At 40.8% G+C, this 25,888-nt stretch overlaps 1 protein-coding gene across 1 annotated transcript in view; it reads right to left on the bottom strand.

Moving 5' to 3' along the window:
- LOC309550449 (uncharacterized protein) overlaps window positions 1–25,888 on the bottom strand; it is a 77,938-nt gene that overhangs the window by 15,066 nt on the left and 36,984 nt on the right. The window contains exons 15-17 of the mRNA XM_082250827.1: window positions 13,829–13,953; window positions 10,138–10,234; window positions 9,955–10,056 (exon numbers count right to left, since the gene is read on the bottom strand). Of these exons, the coding sequence (XP_082106953.1) occupies window positions 9,955–10,056; window positions 10,138–10,234; window positions 13,829–13,953 (324 nt within the window). The remainder of the gene's footprint in view (window positions 1–9,954; window positions 10,057–10,137; window positions 10,235–13,828; window positions 13,954–25,888) is intronic.

Raw genomic sequence — 25,888 nt, forward strand, 5'->3', positions numbered from 1 at the left:
GCCAGTATACATGTACCCCAATGCAGAGCTATGCGTGCGTGCCTCCAGTGCAGCCAGTATACATGTACCCCAATGCAGAGCTATGCGTGCGTGCCTCCAGTGACCACCAGTATACATGTACCCCAATGCAGAGCTATGCGTGCGTGCCTCCAGTGCAGCCAGTATACATGTACCCCAATGCAGAGCTATGCGTGCGTGCCTCCAGTATACATGTACCCCAATGCAGAGCTATGCGTGCGTGCCTCCAGTGCAGCCAGTATACATGTACCCCAATGCAGAGCTATGCGTGCGTGCCTCCAGTATACATGTACCCCAATGCAGAGCTATGCGTGCGTGCCTCCAGTGACCACTAGTATACATGTACCCCAATGCAGAGCTATGTGTGCGTGCCTCCAGTGACCACCAGTATACATGTACCCCAATGCAGAGCTATGCGTGCGTGCCTCCAGTGCAGCCAGTATACATGTACCCCAATGCAGAGCTATGCGTGCGTGCCTCCAGTGACCACCAGTATACATGTACCCCAATGCAGAGCTATGCGTGCGTGCCTCCAGTGACCACCAGTATACATGTACCCCAATGCAGAGCTATGCGTGCGTGCCTCCAGTGCAGCCAGTATACATGTACCCCAATGCAGAGCTATGCGTGCGTGCCTCCAGTATACATGTACCCCAATGCAGAGCTATGCGTGCGTGCCTCCAGTGACCACCAGTATACATGTACCCCAATGCAGAGCTATGCGTGCGTGCCTCCAGTGCAGCCAGTATACATGTACCCCAATGCAGAGCTATGCGTGCGTGCCTCCAGTGCAGCCAGTATACATGTACCCCAATGCAGAGCTATGCGTGCGTGCCTCCAGTGACCACCAGTATACATGTACCCCAATGCAGAGCTATGCGTGCGTGCCTCCAGTGCAGCCAGTATACATGTACCCCAATGCAGAGCTATGCGTGCGTGCTTCCAGTGACCACCAGTATACATGTACCCCAATGCAGAGCTATGCGTGCGTGCCTCCAGTGACCACCAGTATACATGTACCCCAATGCAGAGCTATGCATGCGTGCCTCCAGTGACCACCAGTATACATGTACCCCAATGCAGAGCTATGCGTGCGTGCCTCCAGTGACCACCAGTATACATGTACCCCAATGCAGAGCTATGCATGCGTGCGTGCCTCCAGTGACCACCAGTAATGTACCCCAATGCAGAGCTATGCGTACGTGCCTCCAGTGACCACCAGTAATGTACCCCAATGCAGAGCTATGCGTGCGTGCGTGCCTCCAGTGACCACCAGTAATGTACCCCAATGCAGAGCTATGCGTGCGTGCCTCCAGTGACCACCAGTAATGTACCCCAATGCAGAGCTATGCGTGCGTGCCTCCAGTGACCACCAGTAATGTACCCCAATGCAGAGCTATGCGTGCGTGCCCGATTGAGAGTGCACTTATCTGTGAGTCACGGCGGCTTCTCCCTCTCCTCTTCTTCGTTCGGCGGCGGGAAGGTGAACGGCTCTTCTCCCTCTCGGCCTCTTCTGCGGCGGGTGACCGGCGCCGGCTTCTTCTCAGGACTGGACTCCTCTTCGGCGGCGGGAAGCTGACCGGGCGGTGACGGTGAGTGACTGATGCACGCACCGGCACCGCCCCCATTGCGACGTCAGCGGCGTCGCAATCGGATGTCCTGGATGATGATTGGTCCAGGCTGGAGCCTGGACCAATCACAGCCAGGATATCAGGAAAGTGGGGGTGACCAATCGCAATGACTTGCGCCCAGGTTACGCCCCCAGAAGGCAGCCAATCGGCGTCTCTTCTGGGACGTAAACCCCACCCCCCCATAGCCAACAGTGCCACCGCATATGCCTGTGAACCCAATTTTTTTTTCCCAACTTTAATTGTTCTTTTTGTAATTTTTTTTTCTTTTTTTTCTTTTTTTTTAGGGGCAGGGGGGCGGCGCCCTGGCGCCCCCTATGCACGGGCCGCCACTGGTGAGAAGTGAATGCCATCCCTCCATGTGATCTTTCCATCAACAACTCCTGGCAGCGTGCACTGATGCCACCTCTACAGCAGTGCTCCGCTCCTTGCATAGAGGATGCACTCCTGTAGCTCAGCTCTGACAGAAGAGTATGGTGGCATAGGCAGACATGCGGGCACACCTGAGGAATGGAATTGCACTTTAAATATGTCTGCACAGCTCAGCACATGGCATCCTTGGTGGGGAGGTGTGCAGGAGAAGTGAGCTGGCTCTGGGTAGGGTGGCTGATGCTGGGCTGAGCCAGTGCAAAATATTGCCTTCCCTGCATACTGTGCCTGGGCTCACTGGTAGGACTTCCACACTCAGAGCAAATCTTTGCTAATAGCTGCCTGTCATCTCTCAGCTGAAGAGCCAATCCCAGCAGGGCTGTGACATCACACCAGCCGATAACCCTAATGGCGGAGCCTCCATTGTAAGCCTAGCACATTCCCTGATAGGCATCTGCTCTCCCTGTTATTTATCTTATTTGCCAATTGACACCTTAATTTGTGCTTGCACCACAACTACAACTGGGGGATGATGGCAATCAGATTTTTAGCATGAGCTGCTCCTGATCTGCTGCTCTTCAATGGGCAAGTCTACCCAAAACTAGCCCCAGCTGCCAAAAAAGAACAGGCCACACATTTAAAATAATGGGCTAACGGAAAGAGATCCCCCTTGACCGGCCCTGCATTTCACACACACCTCCAGGGCTAGGTGGTGGGAATAATAACGGGCGCCGGGCGGGCAGTCCTAGTGAAAGACTGGTGTATTATGGCGCTTTTCCACTGCATGGAACCGTAACGGTTCGGCACGCTTTTGTGCTTTTCCACTGCTGGTACTGCATGGTATAGTGTCGGAACGGTTCGGTACGGTATAGGTTTGCTTTTCCACTGCATGGAACTGAACGGTACGGTACGGCTCTGAAAAAACAGTACCTACTCGATTGTGGTTCCAACAGGTACCAAACTGGTACCATATCCCACAATCCTTTGCATGCAGTCACTACTAGCCACTGATTGGTCAGAGAAACCCACTTACCCACCCACCCCGTTGTTATCCCACCCACTTAACTTTAGTACTACTTTAGTGGAAAAGCAAACCTATACCGTACCGTACCGAACCGTTCCAACACTGTACCATGCGGTACCAGCAGTGGAAAAGCAAACCGGGCCAAGCAGGGCCGAGTAGAGCTGAGCCGGTACGAGCCGGTACTTGCAGTGGAAAAGTGCCATTAGTTGTGGATATTTTTAGCTGATTCATGACAAATGTTCTCATACATGTGTGTAATAATATCTCTCACCCACAGGTGGATTAGGGAGCTTTGATGTCGTGTATGTAAAGATGGCTGCCGCATAGCCAATTAACCATGTGGTTGTTGGGGGAAGTGCAACCATGTGTTGATGGCCTCACTCACCCACACAGAGAGAGACCACTTCACCCTGCCGCCCACACTGAGAGAAAAAATTCTCTCTCAGTGCAGCAGTGTAAAGCGGTCTCTCTCCCTCTGTGCAGGCAATGTGAAGTGGACTCTCTCTCTCTCTGAGCAGGAAATGTGGAGCGGTATTTCTCTCTGTGCAGGCAATGTGAAGCGGTCTCTCTCTCTCTATGTGCAGGCAGGCAATGTGGAGCGGTCTCTCTCTATCTCTCTCTGTGTCAGCAATGTGAAGTGGTCTTTCTCTCTGTGCAGACAATGTGGAGTGGTATTTCTACCTGAGCGGGCAATGTGGAGCGGTCTCTTTCTCTCTGAGTCGGCAATGTGGAGCGGTCTTTTTCTCTCTGAGCGGGCAATGTGGAGTAGTCTTTCTCTCTCTCTCTGTGCGGGTAATGTGGAGTAGTCTCTCTCTGTGTGGGGGCAATGTGGAGCAGTCTCTCCCCGTGCAGGCAGTGTGGAGCAGTCTCTCCTCTCTGTGCAGGAAGCATGGAGCAGTCTCTCTCTCTCTGTATGTGGGCAATGTGCATCAGTCTCTCCCTCTTCCTGTGCGGACAATGTGGAGCATTGGGCTAACTAGTGAAGTAAAACCCCCACTACTATTCTTTTGTTTTATAATGTCTAGGAGGGGGGCCAAGTTACTGCACCATGGGCCTCTGGGTTGTACATGCCCCCTGGGCCAGAAGTTGCCAGTCAGCCCCTGTCCTCCAATGTCCCAGAAACAGGGGGAGGCACCAGGGGAACTGTCAGGATGAGTCATCCAGCCCTGACCCACTAAACCCTGACCCAGATTCCACAGCTTAAGCTTAGCCCTGAACTAACTCAGTTTTTCCTACACTAACTCTAGCACACACTGGAGGGTGCTACAGGTACATGTATTATTTAATTCTTTGAACATTTGTGTGGTCACTCCTACTCATTAGCATGTTCATCTTGCATGGTGCAATGAAAACTATTTCTGTCTTGCTCTGTATGAACTGTGGTGTTTGTCATAATGATGCAGTGGTTGGATGGGTATAGATAAATTATTGAAAAGAAATTGGTGTTAAGCACCAAACCACCTGTGCAGAGGATTAATGTTTGGTGTATGTGATTGAAATGTAAATTATTCAGTGATCAACTAAAGATAATAAATCAATAAATAAGTTGGGATAACTCTTTGTGTGTATGGAAAAATTCCTATTGTGAGCAGCAACGTAACCGTGTAAAAAGGTAAATGTGAAGAACTTATATAGTGATATAAAATAAACAGCGCTCAACCAATTAAACACACATCTTATTGTGCAAAGTATATAAGTGAAAAACAAATTCTAACCCACACTTTAGGTGCAATAATAATAAACAATAGAAGAATAAATGATGTTGGTAAAGTCTCTTATTTTCACAAACAATGTTTGAAAGCCAGTTCTTAGATGTCTCCACACCTCCACCAAGTTAAGACCACCCAGTGTGCACAAACTGCTTACCGGAACAACCAGACCCCTTAATTACAGGGGTCGGTTACAGCTGTAATTCTCAGAATGCTGACACAGGATAAGCTGATAACAAGCAAGCCCAGGTATTGTATGTCTTCCAATTAACACCGGCACCATCCACCTTTTATGTCCTTATGCCCAGAAACCATCCGCTCATGCTCCGTATTAGCAGAGATAAGTGGAGAGGTAAAGGAAGGCTCTCATGGTGTAGTATATTAAAATGGCGTTTACTAGAACAATACACTTATGCACTTACATTTAGGTTGCTTGCATGGATCAGTAAAAACACAGAGATGCGGTTCCCAGGTTGAGAACGCCGCTTCCACGTTCCAACTGCATTCCACGGGGAACCGGAAGTAACGTGATTACGATCCTACGTCCCGACACGTTTTGTCAGCGCGTAGCCAACGTCTTTAGGGTCATGTGATCGTAATTCACAACCCGGTATTTATGCTGACAAGCCGCATCAACTGACCAATCCGCCTCCATCCTGAGCTGGGACGTCCCAACCAGGAAGTAAACATCTTTCCACAATATCGGAACAATCTTGCCCATAGATTGAATTGTGTATTGGCATAGATTATATAACAGAGTGTGGAATTGGTCAGTGATTTAAACCTGGGAAAAAGCAGGGACAAATCCCAATACAAATTCTAGAGAATCCATAACAAATTACTATATAAATGTATAGCTTAGACAAATAAATTAAAATTGTGGCATATAAGTAATTGGTCTAGTATTCAGACATAACGCCTATCATAAAAATTACATATAAAATTATTAACATCTGTGCTTCATACGTACAACATGTACCTTGAATAAAAGAATAATCCGAAATTACACATAATTCACCTACCCTAAAGTAGAGATGTATAGATGGAACATATGGATATATATTAATATGACATATGGAATATAACTGTATAAATATAATATATAAAGAATTTGTAAAATTATGTATAAAAAAGGGGGATTATTTTAAAATTTTGAAAAATATATGTAAGAAAATAAAAATTGGAATTAAAATTACATTGACCCGTATTTCAGTAATTGGAAATTAAACAGTTTAAGTGGATATCAATATTCATACATGAGGGATGCAGGGTGTTCATACGGTATATCCACTCTGTTTCATTCATAGAGATTTTTTGTGTCATATTCCCTCCCCTTCAACGGGGCTCAACCTTATCGATCCCACAAAAGGATAAACCTCTTGGGTCTCTATTGTGATGTAGACGAAAGTGATTTGAAAGACTATGTTTGGAGAAACCCTTTTTAATGTTTTTAATGTTCATTTATTCTAATTATTCTAATACTTAATTATCAGGTGATTCTCCCAATATACTGTAGCCCACATGGACAGGTTATGACTGAGGTATGTGACATGAGTGGAATAACTAGAGATTAACTTTTTAATTGTATAGGTCTGGCCGATACTATGCAAAATCATTTAAAGAATGATACTTTCTTAAAGTTATTAGCGGTCTTACACACTTTGCATCTTTTACAGGTGTAAAAACCCTTTTGATCCAAGAAAGTAATTTTCTTTACAGGGGGATCTGGAACATTAGGTGCTAAATTGTGTCTTAAGTTAGGGGCCTTCCGATAAATAAAGGAGGGTTTATTTGGCAGGATCAAATTCAGGGTCTTATCTTTTTTAAGGATGGGCCAATGTTTGGGTACAATGGCCTCCATCCTTTTGTAGTCTCTATTGAAGTTAGTAAGGATGGCTGTTTCACCTTTTGTATATCTTCTTTTATTCTTCTTGCCCATTAACTCTTTTCTCAACATTTTACTCACTTTATACCTTATTTTTTGTACCTCACCGCAATTATATCATTTCTCTACAAACCTGTTGATTAATAAGTTGGACTGTACTTCATAATCCTCTTCTCTTCTACAATTGCGTCAGATGCACATAAATTGCCCCTTTGGGATAGCTCCCAACCATTGGGGATGATGGCAAATTTTAGTGGGGATATAGCTGTTTCTATCGGTTTCTTTGAAGTAGGTCTTGGTGTCATATTTTCTCGTTTCTCCAAAGTTAAATCTAAGAAATGAATTTCTTGTTTACTCCATGTAGCAGTGAACGTTAGGCCGTATTTGTTGTTGTTGATCTTTCAAATGAATTCTCTGAGTGAATCTTCAGATCCACTCCAGAGAACCAGAAGATCATCTATATCTTTTGTACAGCTTTAGAGATGGCTCCTGTCTAGAGAAAATTTCCTCTTCTTCCCACTCTCCCAATAGGATGTTCGCTAAACTTGGTGCATACTTAGCACCCATAGTTACACCTTTTATCTGATTGTAGCAAGGTCCTTGGTGCCAAAAGTAGTGGTTACTTATTGCTAAGTCCAACGACTCACAAATTCATTTCTTTTGGGCAGCTTTGATAGTAGTTTTGGTGTTTAGGGCAGAGATAGTAGTAGAAAGTACATCCTGTTGTTTAAGGCTTGTTTACAATGACTCAACGTCTATGGTAACCATTAATGTATCTTCTTGTACATGAAGATCTTCCAAAATATTAATAAGACGTTTACTATCTCGCAAGTGAGAAGGGTAAGTTGGTACCAGGGGTTGCAAAAAATGATCCACATATTCCCCAATTCTGGAGAAGATAGTCCCAATTCTGATAATTATTGGTCTACCTGGGGGGTTGGTTTTCCTTTTGTGGATTTTTGGTAGCTGATATATCATCAGTAATCGGGGAGCCTCTGGTACAAGATAACAGGCTTCTTTTTTAGACAAGATTCCATTTTCCTTAGACTTCTTTACTAGCTTTTCCAACTTAGACTTCACTGTTGGATTGTGCTTCAATTTTTGATATGTAACAGCATCCCCTACCAATCTATCTAGCTCCTTTTGGTAGTCACATTTGTTCAGAATAACAATTCCTCCCTCCTTTATCGGCTGGCCGGATCACAATATTTTTCCTCTTTTCCAGCTCAACTATACCTTTATCAAAGTCCCCTTTGGTAAAGTAGTTCTTAGGTTTCAATTTCCGAATGTCATCTTCAACCATATCCTTGAATACCTCCAGATAATGGTTGGATGCTTTTGGCGGATTGAAAGTGGAGTGATTTCTCAAACCACTTTCCTGATAAACTCTCTCAGTGTTCATTTCAATCACTGGTTTCTCCGAAAAATACTTCTTTATTTTTAGTTTCCTTATATATTTCTCAATATCGATAAAGGTATGGAACCTGTCCAGACCCCTATCAGGTGCATATTTTAGGCCAATATGAATAAAACAGAGTGGATATACCATATGAACACCCTGCATCCCTCAGGCAAGAATATTGATATCGACTTAAACTGTTTCATTTCCAATTACTGAGATACGGGTCAATGTAATTTTTTCAATTCCAATTTTTATTTTTTTACATATATTTTTCAAAATTTTAAAATAATCCCCTTTTTTATATACATAATTTTACACATTCTTTATATAATATATTTATACAGTTATATTCCATACGTCATATTAATATATATCCATATGTTCCATCTATACATCTCTACTTTAGGATAGGTGAATTATGTTTTCGGATTATTCTTATATTTAAGGTATATGTTGTACATATGAAGCACAGATGTTAATAATTTTATATGTAATTTTTATGATAGGCATTATGTCTAAATACTAGAGCCAATAACGTATATGCCACAATTTTAATTTATTTGTCTAAGCTATATATTTATATAATAATTTGTTATGGATTCTCTAGAATTTGTATTGGGATTTGTCCCTGCCTTGTCCCAGGTTTAAATCGCTGACCAATTCCACACTCCGTTATATAATCTATGCCAATACACAATTCAATCTATGGGCAAGATTGTTCCGATATTGTGGAAAGATGTTTACTTCCTGGTTGGGACGTCCCGGCTCAGGATGGAGGCGGATTGGTCAGTCGATGCGCTTGTCAGCATAAATACTGGGTTGTGAATTACGATCACATGACCCTAAAGACGTTGGCTACGCGCTGACGAAACGCGTTGGGACATAGGATCATAATCATGTTACTTCCGGTTGCCTGTGGAACGCAGTTAGAACGTGGAAGCGGCGTTCTTAACCTGGGAACAGCATCTCTGTGTTTTTACTGATCCATGCAAGCGACCTAAATGTAAGTGCATACGTGTATTGTTCTAGTAAACGCCATTTTAATATACTACACCATGAGAGCCTTCCTTTATCTCTCCACTTATCCCTGCTAATACGGAGCATGAGCGGATGGTTTCTGGGCATAAGGTGGATGGTGCCGGTGTTAATTGGAAGACATACAATACCTGGGCTTGCTTGTTATCAGCTTATCCTGTGTCAGCATTCTGAGAATTACGACTGTAACCGACCCCCTGTAATTAAGGGGTCTGGTTGTTCCGGTAAGCAGTTTGTGCACACTGGGTGGTCTTAACTTGGTGGAGGTGTAGAGACATCTAAGAACTGGCTTCCAAACATTGTTTATTAAAATATGAGACTTTACCAACATCGTTTATTCTTCTATTGTTTATTATTATTGCACCTAAAGTGTGGGTCAGAATTTGTTTTTCACTTATATACTTAGCACAGTAAGATGTGTGTTTAATTGGTTGAGCGCGGTTTATTATATATCACCATATAAGTTCTTTTCATAGATAAATTATTATAGAGGTTACTAGACTGCGATATAACTGTTCTCTATTGCAAGGAATAGCAATAGTAATGTTATTTGGTTAAATTTCTAAATTGCATAGCCTCATATTTCTAAAAATTTAGAAAAAACTTGACAAATGGATGCTGCTTTCACTAACCTCTTTCTGAAAATTCTAGTTGCTTGATTTTCTCTGGCAGAGGGCAATCAGAATTTCTGATCTGAATACTTGTCCAGGTCAGTGACTCGGAAACTATAGAGGCATTTGGATAAGCAAGACAGATAAGCAACTAGCATTCTCAGAAAAAAAAAAGTATAGTATTTGCAGACTGAATATTTTCTCAACATGGGTTTTCCTTAAAATAGACACGAGCTGTTTTTTAAATCTTAATACATTTGAGGATATGGTTACCTTAAGCAAATAAATAGGACGTCCCTCATAGGAGGTTCCAATCTGTGAGCGAGTGACAAGGTCTGGGTTCTGTGCTGCAATGTTGGCAGTCCAGGCATAAATCTAAAGTGGAGACAATGTCTATAAATTATTTTTCATAAGGCGTTTCCATGAAAATTTATTACAACTGAATTGCAGCCTTACCGTTTCAAGGTCATTGTACTTCTCATAGCCATGTCCAGAGCGAGCATTGTTGGTAAATTGGTTGTCAATAACCATTTGAACATCATTAATCATAACCCTACACAGAAACAGACCAGTATGTCATGTTGATGTCAATACTTTATTAAGTTGATGATGTCTCATGACTTTTAAATCACTTGTAAACCATACAGATTTATTTTTAATAAAAAGAATGATTTAAAAAATATTTGGTGTAAAATCTAGATTGGTTATTTTACCATGCACATCTAAAACTTTTAAAATGGGCACAAAAAAAAGACAAAAAAAGAAATCAAGCAAAAAAAACCAAAAAAAAACAAAAACAAAAAAAAACATACCTTCTTTCCCTGGGCTCTGTTGTAAAATGTCAATTGAAAACTGGGTCACGTTTAATCCTAGTGTTCAAAATAGAACTTGCCAGAACTAATTTTCAGTAATTGTGCAAAATGGATCACTTGGTACTGTATATAAGGCTTCTGCGTTGTAGCTACTAATTCTTATTACAGGACTCAGAAAAATAATAACCTTAAATCATATTCTTAAAAATGCTCATGCGCTTTTCAAAATGGCCTAAAAATAACTGGCTAAAAAAATAAATAAAATGTTTCCATAGATTTACTGTAACTAACTGCGACCAAACACTTTTGCAATCTGCTCTTTATACAGCATGGTAAAAATGTTTTATAATAAAACCTTCTGTTCATTATTTGTATGTGAAAAGTCATGATTTGCATAAGTGTAGCATACAGACACAAAAATTACTAAAAATGTAAAAGTACAGTGATTTCCAAATGTTGTGTTAAAAATCAATGTAAAAAAGTGAGTCTATTCCGACAGAGGTAGATACAAAGTTCCACACTTCCTCCAGCAGGATGTACGATTCTCAAAAAGCACACGTGCCCTTCACCACATGAATGAGCTATTTACTAGATTGCCTTGATCCCCAATTACAGAGGTCAACAAAGCGTATAAATACTAGGATGATTTCAGGCTTTCAACAGCAGATCAGAAGACACTTCTGGTATCGATTGGGTCGACCAAATGGCCAAACACAGGCCATATGCAGAAAATCGTGCAAATTAACAAAGGCCATACATAGTGTAATTCTGTACTACAGGTTTTTTATATAAAAAAAATTTACAAACAGGATAAAATGATAAACCGCCATGCCGGCAGGTACTCGGCAGGCGTACATCACAAGCAGAGTCCCTCCCAATGCGTTTCACATCATTACGCTTCGTCAGGGGATATGGGTTTACGGCGTGGTGGTTTCTCATTCTATACTGTTTTATTTCTGCTTAATTGTGAGTGTCTGTCTGTACATTTTTTATATAATAAATGCGTAATATGGAATTACACAATGTATGGCCTTTGTTTCTTTGCATATCATTCTGCATATGGCCTGTGTATGGCCATTCGGCTGAGCCAAACAATACCGGAAATGTCTGTGGACTCCATGAATGATGTTTTATTCTGCTGATTTGCTGTTAAAAGCTTGAAATCATCCTAGTGTTTATAATCTTTGTTGATCTCTGTAATTGGGGAGAGGCTCATTCATGTGGTTTGCTTTTTGAGAATTGTACATCCTGCTGGTGGAAGTCTGGAATTCCTGACCTACCTCTTTCTGAATTACATTTTTAGTGATGTTTGTGTCTGTATGTGCATTTATTTCTTGTTCAAATAATTGATACCATCTCCTTTTCTGGTGAATAATAGGTGCAGCTCAAGACATTATTTATTAATTATTAGCACAAAGTGCAATTTTTTTCTGTTTTCATATATGTAGCCTGTAGCTCTGGTTATTATGTTGGCATGCAGTTTTAAGCAAAGATAATATTTGCTTGTCATCTTTTTCATATCTTACCTAGCTTTGTGACAGGCACACTTTTGAAGTGTGAATTAGAGGAGTTCCCTCCATATAATTGCCATAGAGACTTTTCATTTCTAGCTTTGCAATTATTCATATGTTTACACAAAGTAAAGGTTGTATTTATGTCCCTTATGCAAAAGTTATTTAAAATAACTTCTATCAGAAAAAAAAAAAATAAACTGAATGGTCTGGAAATAGATAAAAAGCACAAAATAAACATTACCTATAACTAGTATTCTTTCACCAGTGTTTCAGGGCTACCCTCAACATATAATTTGACCTTCAGTTAATATTTGTGAATATTTTCGGAGCATGGTTTCAGAAGCAGTGATGGCACTTTGGCACCCCAGATGTTTTGAAACTACATTTCCCATGATTCTCATGCACTCTGCAGTGTAGTTGTATATCATGGGAAACATCCAAAACATCCGGGGTGCCAAGGTTCGCCATCACTGGTGGAGAGCATATGGAGAATGCATTGCATCTCCAGAGTTTGGGTTTGAAGCTGAACTTTGGGCTAAAAAAATATTGTCAAAATACAAGAGGCTTGTGTATTCCTACTGAAATCTTGGTATCCTTTGTATATTTTCTCCAGATCTGTTCATCTTTAATCCAGAATGAAAAAAACTCTCTTTTCAGGAGTTTTATGTAAAAAGGACTGATTTCTGTTTCTCTCTCCTAGCATAAAGTCACTGATATGATATTCATCCTCCCTGTATTTTTCTGCAGGCAGCCTGGAGGCGCTAATAAGCACCACCCACAGGCTATGTGCAGTACACTGATGATGTCACTGCTACTTTAAAAAAAAATCGGATACCAAATGCATTTGATGTACACAAAGTAGAATTATATCCTTGGTGGCTATTCCAAAAAATATTTAAACAAAAAAAAATGTTGCATAGAGTTAAGCTCTAAATCTCACCTTGTGCACTGTTTGCTTGAAATTTGTCTGTTCTCCCTACAAAGTTTTCTTTTGCTGAACATTTACTTAGCTGTTATCCTGATCCAATGTTTTTTAATACTTTCGTCAGTGACCTATGGCAAACATGCAGATAAGACATCTTACTTTTTGCCAAATGTTTTGATCTGCATATGTATTCAAGGTCCGTACTTAGGAAAATATTGAGGCGACTAGAGAGCAATTAGCAATTGTCAGGTTAATCAACATTTAAATTGGTATTAAAACCCAAAACCAAAAATGTACTATCCTGCAGCTTACCAGTCATTAGATGTATACAGTTTTCTTTGGCTTTTTCCCTCTCCTTTCACCTGGTGATCTGGCCAGTAACACACCTCCTGTACTAATGAGACACAGCTCTGTAGAAATGAGCATAGGAGGCACAGCAGACTCTATTGTCAGTCTGGGGGGGGGGGGGGTATGTCTAAATGTATTAGCAGATTTAGATACACTAATGAATTGAAGCCAAATGTCAGCTTGTGTGTTTTCCCTTTTTCCTTTTGAGATTAAGGTTTTGAATAAATAATAAATAATCACTTTCCCTTCCAATGTTAAGTGGTTTGTCACATCCACTGATACATTCTGCTAGAGAGCTGGGGAGCTTGGGCTTTTGAAAAACAACATAATTCGTGAATAGATGAAAATGGAAGAAAGACAGCCTAAAGAATAAACTAATGTTGCCATCACATCAAAGAATTGGTAAGCTGCAATATAAAAAAATGCTTTCTTTTGGATTTAATACTGCTTTAACAATATTTATCACAAAATCTACATTTCCCAAAATGTTCTCACTATGACAAAAGTCCATAATGTCACAAAGGCAGAGCAGATTTGATTGCACTTACTCAAATGGCATTCCACTGTGAGCAATGAGAGCTTGAATATCATAAGCTGTGTCATATTCAGCCCGAAAGTCAGCAGCCTTTCCTACTTCAAGAAGTGAAGCCGAGTCAGGAACCCAAAAATCCAGCTAAGGGAGAAAACAGTAGATAGGCAGAATTGGGACATTGAAGGTGGACACTGCTGGGTTCAATTACCTATACATTTTTTATTTAATAGCACTATTGTAGAAAAAAACAATGTTTAGTTTTCTGCTTAACTGGAGAATGAAGACTACAACAGTACAAGTGAGACACCCACTCCCCCATATTATACAGTTAGTGTGCTAGTTTACATCACTTGTGGGTGAACTTAGCCCTAAGTGCACAACACTCAGCTCTCTTTATTAAAATGTCTACATTTATAAAATATATTGTACATATTTATAAATATTTAAATGAAAAATAAGGATAAAATTAGAGTAGCTCAGAGTTCTTGACTGTCCATCCAGTTTCATCAGATCATAATGTACCTGAAAACATTTCAGACTTTACACCCTCCCCAAACATAACATTACAGACTCAAAGAACTGTCACTATCAAGGTTCTCTTTCTGGAAAATTGTCACTCTTCTCTTTCTAAGCACCTCTCCAGGCTCCTCTTCTGCTCCCCTTTAGAAGGCTTTCACTCTTCTTTTTCTGACCCTCTCTTCAAACTCTCCCCCTGTCCTTTTGGAAGACTGTCACCCTTCTCTTCCTGAGTTCCTCTCTAAGCTCCCTCTTTCGGAAAACAGTCACTCTTCTCTTCCTGAGCTCCTATCCTAGCTCTCCCTTTTGGAAGACTGTTCTCTATCTTCTCTTCCTAAACTCCTCTTTAAGCTCCCCTTTTGGAAGACTGTCACTCTTTTTTTATGAGCCTCTCTGCAAGCTCTCCATCTGTCCCTCTTTTGGAAGACTGTCACTCTTTTCTTCCTGAGCTTCTGCGTAGGTGGGGCACAATGTTGCGGGCAGAAAATACTTGTAGCCCAGGTTCAGTAACAGGAATATATTGTAACAGAAATCAAGAAACACACAACATCATAAAAAAAGTTGTATTCTAGTTAATACATGCAATAATATAAATTAGCATATGTGTAATGCCCTTGCCCTAGACTGGCTTAATTTCATTTTTGGGCTTTGTTATATCCAGCAAAGCTGCAATTTATTTTCCAGCTCTGGTTAGGTTTTCCCTAAACCTGGAGGTTGATTTCTTCTGCCTGCCTCTGGAAGAATACTTCAGAAATACTGCGGGAGCATCAATCCCTGGGCTATGAATATTTATTGGACCCTAGCCAATTCCTGGGAGGGTGGTCCAGAAGGTGTGGCTGGAAAGAAGGTAAATGTTTGGGAGGGTCTGATCAGAGGGCTCTAGAAAGGCGCCATTTCCTTGGGGCCTCTCCCTTGGGAAGCAGCTTGTATTACAGAGAAGTGGTTGCAGTTAGGCCTCAGCATATTTTTGGCAGAGAGCCTTGGAGGAATCTGGAATTAAAGAAACTATCTGGAAGACATCCTCAGTGGAAACTGGGCTGGAGAGGGAATCTTTTCATGGGAGAGTGTTGCAGGGTTGCTGGTTGGGGTGTTGCCTCTGGACATTGTGAGTGGGACTTTTCGCCCAGAGCTCCAGGTGTGCAAGTGTCTTGAGGGCCAGGCCTCAGAGATTGCTGCAAAGACTGTTACTGCTGGCTTAGAGTCTCAGATTAGCTAACTGTTCCCTCTTCTTCTAGCATTACTGGCAGCTGCTACTGAAGGACTAAATACTGTTGAAACAGAATTTTGCTTGAGAAATTGTCCTCTTATACCAGCGTATGTTTTTGAAAAATCTTACACTCTCATCCCTCTACTCACCTGTGTGCAAGTACTGAAGAAGAACTCTTCAAAAAGACACCCTAAATGAAACCTGAGTTTCATTGGTGTTCTCTGGAACTGGTACCTGGGCTGGCAACCTTTAAACAGGTAAGGAAGACCTGGGTTATTACCAGCAGCCCCTTTGGGAGTGAGCATTGCATATGAAATTAATTAATTATTTTGCATGCCTTCATTTATTTATTCTTCATTCTAATTTACATGCAGAGCAAACTTTACAGCAAATGTGACAGTGATGAGTTGGGAAAAACGTAAACACTTCTCGTCCATAGGTCATAGGTCGCCCATAGGTATATACAGCCTCAGGTTGAAATGTTTATACTAGGACCATGGTTGCAGCTACAACCATTACCCTGGTATTGTTCTTTTCTGCTGGCATTTCCCTTCAAAGTAAAAGGGATCCAAGTGGTTATACAGCTGTTCAATCACTTTTACAGGAGGCAGAATGGGGTCCCTCTCCTCCTGTCTCCATTAGTGGGCTCTCCCATCCAACTAGGGAACACGGTAGCAATGCGACTGGTTCGGTCACATTTCCTTGGAAGAGTGGCAGGAACAGAAGTTCCTGCCACTCTTCTGTGATGTCAGGAACCAGAAGTGTTGAGCACTTCTGGTTTCATTTTGTTTATTTGCAAGCCAATACCAGCTTGTACAACATTTGATCAAACCAATGTCGGTTTGATCAGATGTTTTTGCGGCCAGAGGAGAGATAAATCAATAAAGCTGATAGCAATAAAGCTAATCCAAATAAATAAATAGCACAATGTAAAAAAAAATAAATGTAAATAAAATAATAAAAAAAGCAACATTTTTAAAAATGCCCCACCCCCCGTGCTTATGCACAAAAGTGAACACACACGTAGGTCATGCATGCATATGTAAATGGCGATGTCACCACACATAATGTATTATTGCAAATATCAGAGTGAGAGCAATATTTCTAGTGCCAGACCTCCTGCATAACTCTAAACTGGTAACCGGAAAAGGCACTTAAAGTGTCACCTATGAAAATGTTTAGGTATCATAGTTTGTTTTCGTTTGGATGACATTATCTTTTATATTTTACAAAAAAAAAAGAAAAATATATATTATATTGTGTTTGTGTTTACTAATTTTGAAAAACCACTGCAAAAAAACACTGCACAAATATTGTGTGGCATAAAAAATTGCAACACCCAACTGTTTATTCTCTAGGGCCTAAGCCTAAAAAATATATATAATGTTTGGGCATTCTAAGTAATTTTCTAGCAAAAAAATTTGAGATTTTAGCATGCATAGGAGAAATGTCAGAATTGAATGCCAATGTCAATAAAAAAAATTGTGTTCGCAATAATGGTCCTTTTAATAGTGTATGTATTCATATCTGTTGTGTGATTATCTATGCAGACATCCCTATGTACTGCATACACAATGTTAGGAATTAGGGCTGGAGGAGTCAGTATTTCCTAGTGACAAGCCTGCAGTTTCTGTACAACTCCTACATGTTCATAGATAATTAAAATGTCATTATACCATTCCACATTTCCTGCAGTGGGGGTTTTATACAGCTCAGCAGTTTAATAGCATTAACCATTTGTGTACATATGAAGGGTGAAATCAATACATGATATTTTGTAGTTTTAAGAATACTAAATATTAAATTATTTTTTTCAAGTTTTTTTTTTCTTATGCCATCAATTTATGCTTGCAGCTTGGCTCTGATAAGAGTTGTTTGCGCATATCTCATGGACATTTGTACAAGCCCTTGGAGCTTTTTTGTAAGCTGTGCTTGGCATGAGTAACTAAGCATGGCGATGTTGCAGAATGTACTGAAGACATTAAATATGATACACACAGGAAGATTTTGAAGGACACTGAAGCAGTCAACATGTCATATTAGCTAGTAGTGTTGGGCGAATGGTTCAAACCGAGTAAAAGTTTGCAAGTTTGCGTATTTGCGTATTGCTCGGCAGGATGTTTACTCACTGAGCGCCCCACAATACACTGCGCACTGCAAAGTGTTTTCTAGGGTTCTAATTGGATGAAGCTTTGCCAATTATGGCATATAGCACTGTCAGAGCCCTGATTGTACAAAGTGATGATGAACTTGTCCAATTATGGCTCAGTGCTCATAGTCCCACCCCACACTATAAAAAGGTTCCTTACCACAAGAAGCTTTTGCAGTGTGTTGTTGGAGTGGAGACAGAGCAGGGCTCAGTTTGCTACTAGTGAGTTAGTGTGTTAAATTTTTGTAGAGTGTTAGTGTATTATTAGTATAGTGTGAATATAGTGTGTCAGTATAGTGTAGTTTGAGTATAGTGTGTCAGTATAGTGTGAGTATAGTGTAGTGTCAGTAGTGTGTTAGTGTAGTGCAGTGTTTTACACAGCATTACATAACATTTAGTACTGTATACAGTGCTGTATACCCTTTTTTTTTGGTTGCTGCATGTTTTTCTTTTGTCATTTTTGTCCTCTGCCTGCCTCCTTATTTAAAAATTGTCAGCAGCAGTTTTTTAATTTTTTTTTATAGTTTTTACATTTCTGCCAGATTCAGTACTTAATTTAAAGTGTACCAAACACCACATTTCATTCAATAAAGTGAATCCAATCCCACATTTCCCAGTTTCTATTAAATTTGAGTAATAAGCCCCCCTCCATCATGTTTGGGAGGTCAACAAAGAGAGGCAGACATTTCCATGGCACTGTGAGGTGGTCATCAGTGTCTGTGTCTACAGGCAAGTGTGGACGTGGTCTGTCCCCGGGCAGGGCACATTTGTCTCTATTTAGTGATGTTGCCCTTGCTATTCATGGAAGATAAAGGGGAGAGAGCCACTCAGGTGCATATGTCAGGACCCGGTGCTGGTCAGATCCGCCATCCAGGAACATACAATTTGAAGTGTAAGACCGCACTCAGGGTTTAGATGAAAGCAATGATTTTCTTTATTCCTCAAAAAATATTGACAGACAGACAGTGTACAGGAACAGACGTGTCCAGTAGGTTGACGCGTTTCACGACATAAAACGTCGCTTACTCATAACCACACTGAAGGATGGCAGATATCGGCTGATATTAGTAGATGGGCAGACCAAAGGAAGCTAATTAGTGTGATCACTCACAGGTTGTGCCCTTTGATTTGATGAATCCTAAGAGGAAGCCGGTCAATCTGCAATCAAACAGCTGGGACAATCAGTGACACATGAAAAACCCACTAGGGGGATATAAGAAAAGAAAAATTTAAAAAATGTGTATATACATATGAAGCACTAGACTAGAAAATGTATATAGTAGAGTAAAATCATGTATGCGCGAATGGAACATCATAGAGGCAAACATAAATTCAATTAAATAGATTGAATGTCAGATCACCAAAAAATATATATATGCGGGTGCAAGAATATTTCTGTATTTGCCAAAAAGATTTATCCAAACACATTAATTTAATATAGAAGAAGATAAATCTCCCATCACATGAAAAATTGTGTTATTGGATGTAATGTAGTGTAAAAATTCGCCATATGAAAAGATGACAATAAATACAATGTATATATGGACAAAATTTTTTTTTTCAGAAATGACAAAAAAACATTATATGTGTAAAAAAATAAATAAAAAATAATCAGAATTGAGAATGGAGTGGACAATTAAAATAAAAATTAAGATATAAAAATATAAAAATATAAAAATATGAAAATATGAAAATGTGAAAATGTGAAAAAGATATAGATCAGTGATCTGTTTAACAATGTTGATATAAACAGTGAGTGTCATATATTAGTGTTAAGGGAGAGAACGTGTATCAAAGTGTAAAAAACACTGAATATAAAGTGTATGTATTTTTTGGTGAATCTGCTGAGAACAGTTAAAGGGACCACTGAGGATCCGAAACAAATGCCTATATATATGTGTTCCATAAGCGCAATATGTCCTATATCATTGGGGGTCGGTCTCAAAATGAGGCAGATCGAGACAAATCGAAACAAATCTGACAAGATCGCCACCGTGGACTGGAGTAAATATATGGATGCTCATTGACTGAACAAAGAACATATGTATGTGTGCAAAACATAGTCTGCTTTAATACTTTGTAGATATAGTTGATGTAATGTCAAAATATATATATAAAGACACAGAATGTCAAGATGTAGGCATAACAAACCATGTTCAGGAGCAACAAGACAAACCGGGGCAAACAATGCCTTAGCAAAAAAATGTATATAATATATATATATATATAATATAACGAGTATATCGTAAGTCCACGGCATTTCGGGGATGTGAGACCGGCGCCCAAGATAAAAGAGGTGGAAAAACCCTCTTCTTTTAAATCGTAAACGACAATATTTTAAGCAACCAAGAGATGGCTCCATAAATGGAACATAATAGATATACAGTAAATGACACAAGGTTTCCATGGAGCCAAATTTGACCGACAAGAGAACAAGGCAAGAAACGAAATACATGGACACATACGGACCGATATGTCTCTGGTGATGTCAATATAAGGCAGACTATACCTAAAAAAGACAAAACCTAAAGAGACATAGTAAGGACCATAAATATGCAAAGATGTGTAGATAGATTGCTTGTAACTGATAACAACTAACATGTAAAGAGTATATGCGTATATATATATATATATATATAATAAATATAATAAACAGGTTGTTATAGGATGGGGGGTGGGGAAAGGAGGGGGGGAGGGAGAAGGGGAAGGAAGGGGGAGGGGGGAGAAGGGAAGAGGGGGGGAGGGGGGGAGGGGGGAGATGGAAAGAGGGTCATGATAGGCATGTCCAAATAGTGATTAAGCAAAACTTATAAATATATATGATATTTAAGGTTTGATCAAAGGGCACAACCTGTGAGTGATCACACTAATTAGCTTCCTTTGGTCTGCCCATCTACTAATATCAGCCGATCTCTGCCATCCTTCAGTGTGGTTATGAGTAAGCGACGTTTTATGTTGTGAAACGCGTCAACCTACTGGACATGTCTGTTCCTGTACACTGTCTGTCTGTCAATATTTTTTGAGGAATAAAGAAAATCATTGCTTTCATCTAAACCCTGAGTGCGGTCTTACACTTCAAATTGCCCTTGCTATTCAGCCAAAGCATGCAGAGGAGGTGGTGGACTGACTTACTAAATCATCCCCATCCTCCTCATTCTGTATGACCCAAGCTGATACCAGTGTGCAGTCTGCCGCAGCTGCCAGAGTGTCTTATTCTGCCTCCTTGTCCACAAATTGGCAGTCATGGTCCCCCAGCAGCAGCATTTTGCCAAGTTGGCTCCAATGATGATGATGAGGATGGAGGGGATAATTATGATGAGGTTACTGACACGACTTGGGTGCCGGATAGAGCAGAGGATAAAAGTGAGGGGGAGGCACAACCCCAATGAGGCAGAATGTCCGCCAGAGGAAGCCATCATGGAAGAGTAGAGAGCAGCCACCCTATTCCATCAGATTGTGGAGCTGTTATCTCCCAGCCCACTTCCCACAGCTCAGGTGTGTGTGCCTTTTTTAGCACATGTGCAGCCGATCACACTGTTGCAATCTCTGCCGTAAGCAGATCAAGCCTGGAAAAAACACCAGCCATTTGGGTACCACATGCTTGACAAGGCATTTAACCTCCCACCACTCTTCTCCTCCTCACCATTCATGTCTACCCCCGCTATATCTCATGACCTCCCAGCAACCTCCACTGACAGGGATGATGGTATAGCGCAGGGTGTCACGGGTCCTTGCCACATGTTTGCCAGCACCGCACCACCAGCTGTAGAGTATAACAGGCAAATTTATCTGCCCCGGCTGCTGCATAAAAAAAAAATACATGCCCTGCCACCCACATGCCCAGCGTTTAAATTCCAACTTGTCCAAATAAAAAAGCTTGTGGCAAAAATCAATCTAAATGTAATTTTGTTTTTCTTTATAAATTTCAGCTCTTCTGCATCAGGTTCTATACACGGTGTAGATGCGTCACTTTACAGGCAGACTGAGGACCCCCCAGGCACTATATTTAAAGGAATTTTTAGTTTTTATTGTTTCACTTTAAGCACCATTAAAATCACTGCTCTTTTAAAACCAATCTTTTTTAAAAGTTTTTTTTAGCCTTGGCACATGTCCCCCAGGGCAGTAGTCGAGCCCCCATACCCTTTTTATGGCCAATAACTTGCATATAAGCCTTCAAAATAGGGACTTTTTATTTTTCAAGTTCAGGTCCCATAGACTTTAATAGGGTTCGTGGTTCTGGTCTAAACGTTTTCAATATTCGAGAATTCTGTCTCGAACCGACCCCGGGGGGTGCTATTAGCTAGGGATATAATGCATTTAAACATAATATTATATATAAGTCACTAGATTATAAGATTATACTGTCACTACCTTTATCATGTTAAGATTTGTAGCTCTGCAAAAAAAATAAAAATCTAGGGTTAAAGAAGTTTGTGTTAGGGTTATAGACCAATTTCACATGCGTTGTGAATATGGTGGTAACATTGTATGGTGCAGTGCATTGCAGTGCCATTTATTTATTTATTTTTTTTAAATGGCACTCCAACAGTAAAGGAATGCACCTCCAAGGCAAATACATTACCACTTTAACACATGTTGTGAAAAAATGTGCAGCTGCTATTTCAGGTCCCATTAAAAAAAAAAAATCATAATAAATATCTAGGATGGTTATTATTATTACTTATTCAATCCTTTTTTTTTTTTTTTTTACTAATAGACCCCCACTTTCGGCAATTGACTGCCAAGGCAGTGCAAGGGTTTGTAATCTACACTAATTTACATGGAGATTTAGGATCTGACATTGGATAGGCTAAAAATATTGGTGAACTACAGAGGACAGAGTATACATCAGGGAAATAAATGTAGTGCAGACCACCGACAGGCCCCACTGATTGACCCAAGGCTCTCTTCCCATTCGAGTATACAGGCAGCCAGACACAGGACCACTCAGACAGTCTTACTATTCAATGACCAGACCAAGGGGTATCTTTTTATGGTTTAGTGCTGGTTGAACTTAGTTTGGGTGCAGATTTGGATACTCCAAATTTAGTGTGTAAAGTAACTGAAAGACACTCTCTCATACTGTATATATATATATATATATATATATATATATATATATATATATATATATATATATATATATATATATATATATATATATTTTTTTTTTTTGTAAATATTTTATTATATCTTTTCATGTGACAACACTGAAGAAATTACACTTTGCTAAAATGTAAAGTAGTGAGTGTACAGCTTGTATAACAGTGTAAATTTGCTGTCCCCTCAAAATAACTCAACACACAGCCATTAATGTCTAAACCGCTGGCAACAAAAGTGAGTACACCCTTAAGTAAAAAAGGCCAAATTGGTCTCGTTAGTGTTACAAGGTCTCAGGTGTGAATGGGGAGCAGGTATGGTAAATTTGGTGTTATCACTCTCACTCTCTCATACTGGTCACTGGAAGTTCAACATGGCACCTCATGGCAACGAACTCTCTGAGGATCTGAAAAAAATAACTGTTACTCAACATAAAGATGGCCTAGGCTATAAGAAGATTGTCAAGACCCTGAAACTGACCTGCAGCATGGTGGCCAAGACCATAAAGCGGTTTAACAGGACAGGTTCCATTCAGAACAGTCCTCGCAATGGTTGACCAAAGGAGTTGAGTGCACGTGCTCAGCGTCATATCCAGAGGTTGTCTTTGGGAAATGGACGTGTGAGTGCTGTCAGCATTGCTGCAGAGGCTGAAGGGGTGGGGGGGTCAGCCTGTCAGTTCTCAGACCATATGCCACACACTGCATCAAATTGGTCTGCATGGCTGTTGTCCCAGAAGGAAGCCTCTTCTAAAGATAATGCACAAAAAAGCCCATAAACAGTTTGCTGAAGACAAGCAGACTAAGGACATGGATTACTGATGAGACCAAAATAAACTTATTTGGTTCAGATGGTGTCAAGCGTGTGTGGCGTCAACCAGGTAAGGAGTACAAAGACAAGTGTGTCTTGCCTACAGTCAAGCATGTTGGTGGGAGTGTCCTGGTCTGGGGCTGCATGAGTGCTGCTGGCACTGAGGGAGTTCATTGAGGGAACCATGAATGCCAACTGTACTGTGACTGTGACATAATGAAGCAGAGCATGATCCCCTCTCTTCAGAGACTGGGCCGCAGGGCAGTATTCCAACATGATAATGACCCTAAACACACCTCCAAGATGACCACTGCCTTGCTAAAGAAGCTGAGGGTAAAGGTGATGGACTGGCTTAGCATGTTTCCACACCTAAACCCTATTGAGCGTCTGTGGGGCATCCTCAAATGGAAGGTGGAGGAGTGCAAGGTCTCTAACATCCACAGCTTTGTGATGTCTTCATGGAGGAGTGGAAGAGGACTCCAGTGGCAACCTATGAAACTCTGGTGAACCATGCTCAAGAGGGTTAAGGCAGTGCTGAAAAAAATGGGGGCCACACACAAAAGGCACTTTTGGCCCAATTTGGACATTTTTTGCTAGGGGTGTACTCACTTTTCTTGCCCGCGGTTTAGACATTAATGGCTGTGTGTTAAGTTATTTTTTGGGGACAGTAAATTTACACTGTTAAACAAGCTGTAAGCTCACTATTTTACATTGTAGCAAAGTGTAATTTCTTCAGTGTTGTCACATGAAAAGATATAATAAAATATTTACATAAATGTGAGGGGTTTACTCACTTTTGTGAGCTACTGTATATATATGTATTTATTTATTTTTACTTTTTATTACAGGCTTCTAGAGAGCCTCCACAAAGATCTGGAGTAGCTGTGTATGTAATTCAATAAGCTTATAGCTTCTAGATCTTCAAAGCTTAACTGAACAAGCTGAGGGTAGAAGCTGATTGGTTGCCATTCACAGCTGCTCCAGATTCTGTCTGCCCTAGTTTTAATAAATGCCCCTCAAAGTATCACACCTCACTAAGGTGAGAAAAACAGGGGTGGGCTTCCTTACTGGTGATTGGTTTTCATGGTGATCGCGTCATCAGGAGCCTGTTTATTACACTGTCCTTGACAACTCAGTCTTCATGCTGAGGGTGCATGCTTAGGCGTGCTCCTGGATGGCCCAGTCGATGATATAATATGTATGGGTACAGCTGGTGGACAGGAATTAAACAAATGAGCACAACACACTTTAGTTTTGCCTTCTTTAAGCATTGACTTCCTTTAGAGCTCCCGCATTGAGTCACATAACATCTCATAAATTAGGTCAGAGTGATGGAAAGATTTCCTCTGCCAGACCCTGTGATCACAGGTCTGGGCAGGGAGCAGATGGATATATTTAGTTCAGTTGTCACTCACTGACTCTGTGACCCATTCTGACTGGGGCCGGAATGGGGGAGTATTCAGCATATATTATTACTGGCCTCGCTTCTGAAAATACTAGTTGCCTGACAATCAATCTGAGCTAAGGGCTATAATGCCTTAAAAGAGACGTATGGATTTTTTTTTTTTTAAGATTCATACTTACCTAGGTGGTTGCAGCATCTGCCTGATGCTACACCTGCCTCCTGGTGCCTCTAACACTGAGAACTGAGTGATCCAACATCGCCGATCATTTGTTTCTCACAGCTCCATGCAGAGAGCTGGAGAGCTGGGGACTGCCAGTCAGCTGCTCTCTGCTTTGCTCACTGGAGCACTGGACTGTGGAGGGGGTGGGAGCGCTTGGCTCATGCTCTCAGCGGCTTGCTGAGATGCTGGGACATGTGTTGGTCCAGGCATGTGGGCAGACCCCAACTTCATTGTTGCGATCTTAGCCCTACCTGGACCAGCTCTGTGACGTCAGCCGACAGAGGGCTTCCACTTGCTGTATGCTGAAAACAGGTCACAGGAGTGCAGAACAAACTTTTTGTAAAGTGAAGGTGAACTAACCGTTGAACATACTGGGATCCAACCAACATTTCCATTTGATTATGGGGGGAACATATATATAAATACGTATATATTTAAGAACATATTTTGCTGTAAAGTACCATGAAAGAAGTTTCAAATAGAAGTGCCATTGCCTGAAAAGGCCAGGAAAGTAAATTACAATACATTTTATATAGCTTTACTGCATTTGATGTAGTTGTCACAGACTTAGTATGCAGCCCAGAAGTTAGAGAGGTAACATGCATCGGAGGCTTCTCGCACTAATACTTGCTGTTTGACAGATTCTGTGTATGCGAATGCCTACATTTTTTA

Source organism: Pelophylax lessonae (assembly GCF_965119305.1).
Source record: "Pelophylax lessonae genome assembly, chromosome: 3".
Taxonomy (NCBI): Eukaryota; Metazoa; Chordata; class Amphibia; order Anura; family Ranidae; genus Pelophylax; species Pelophylax lessonae.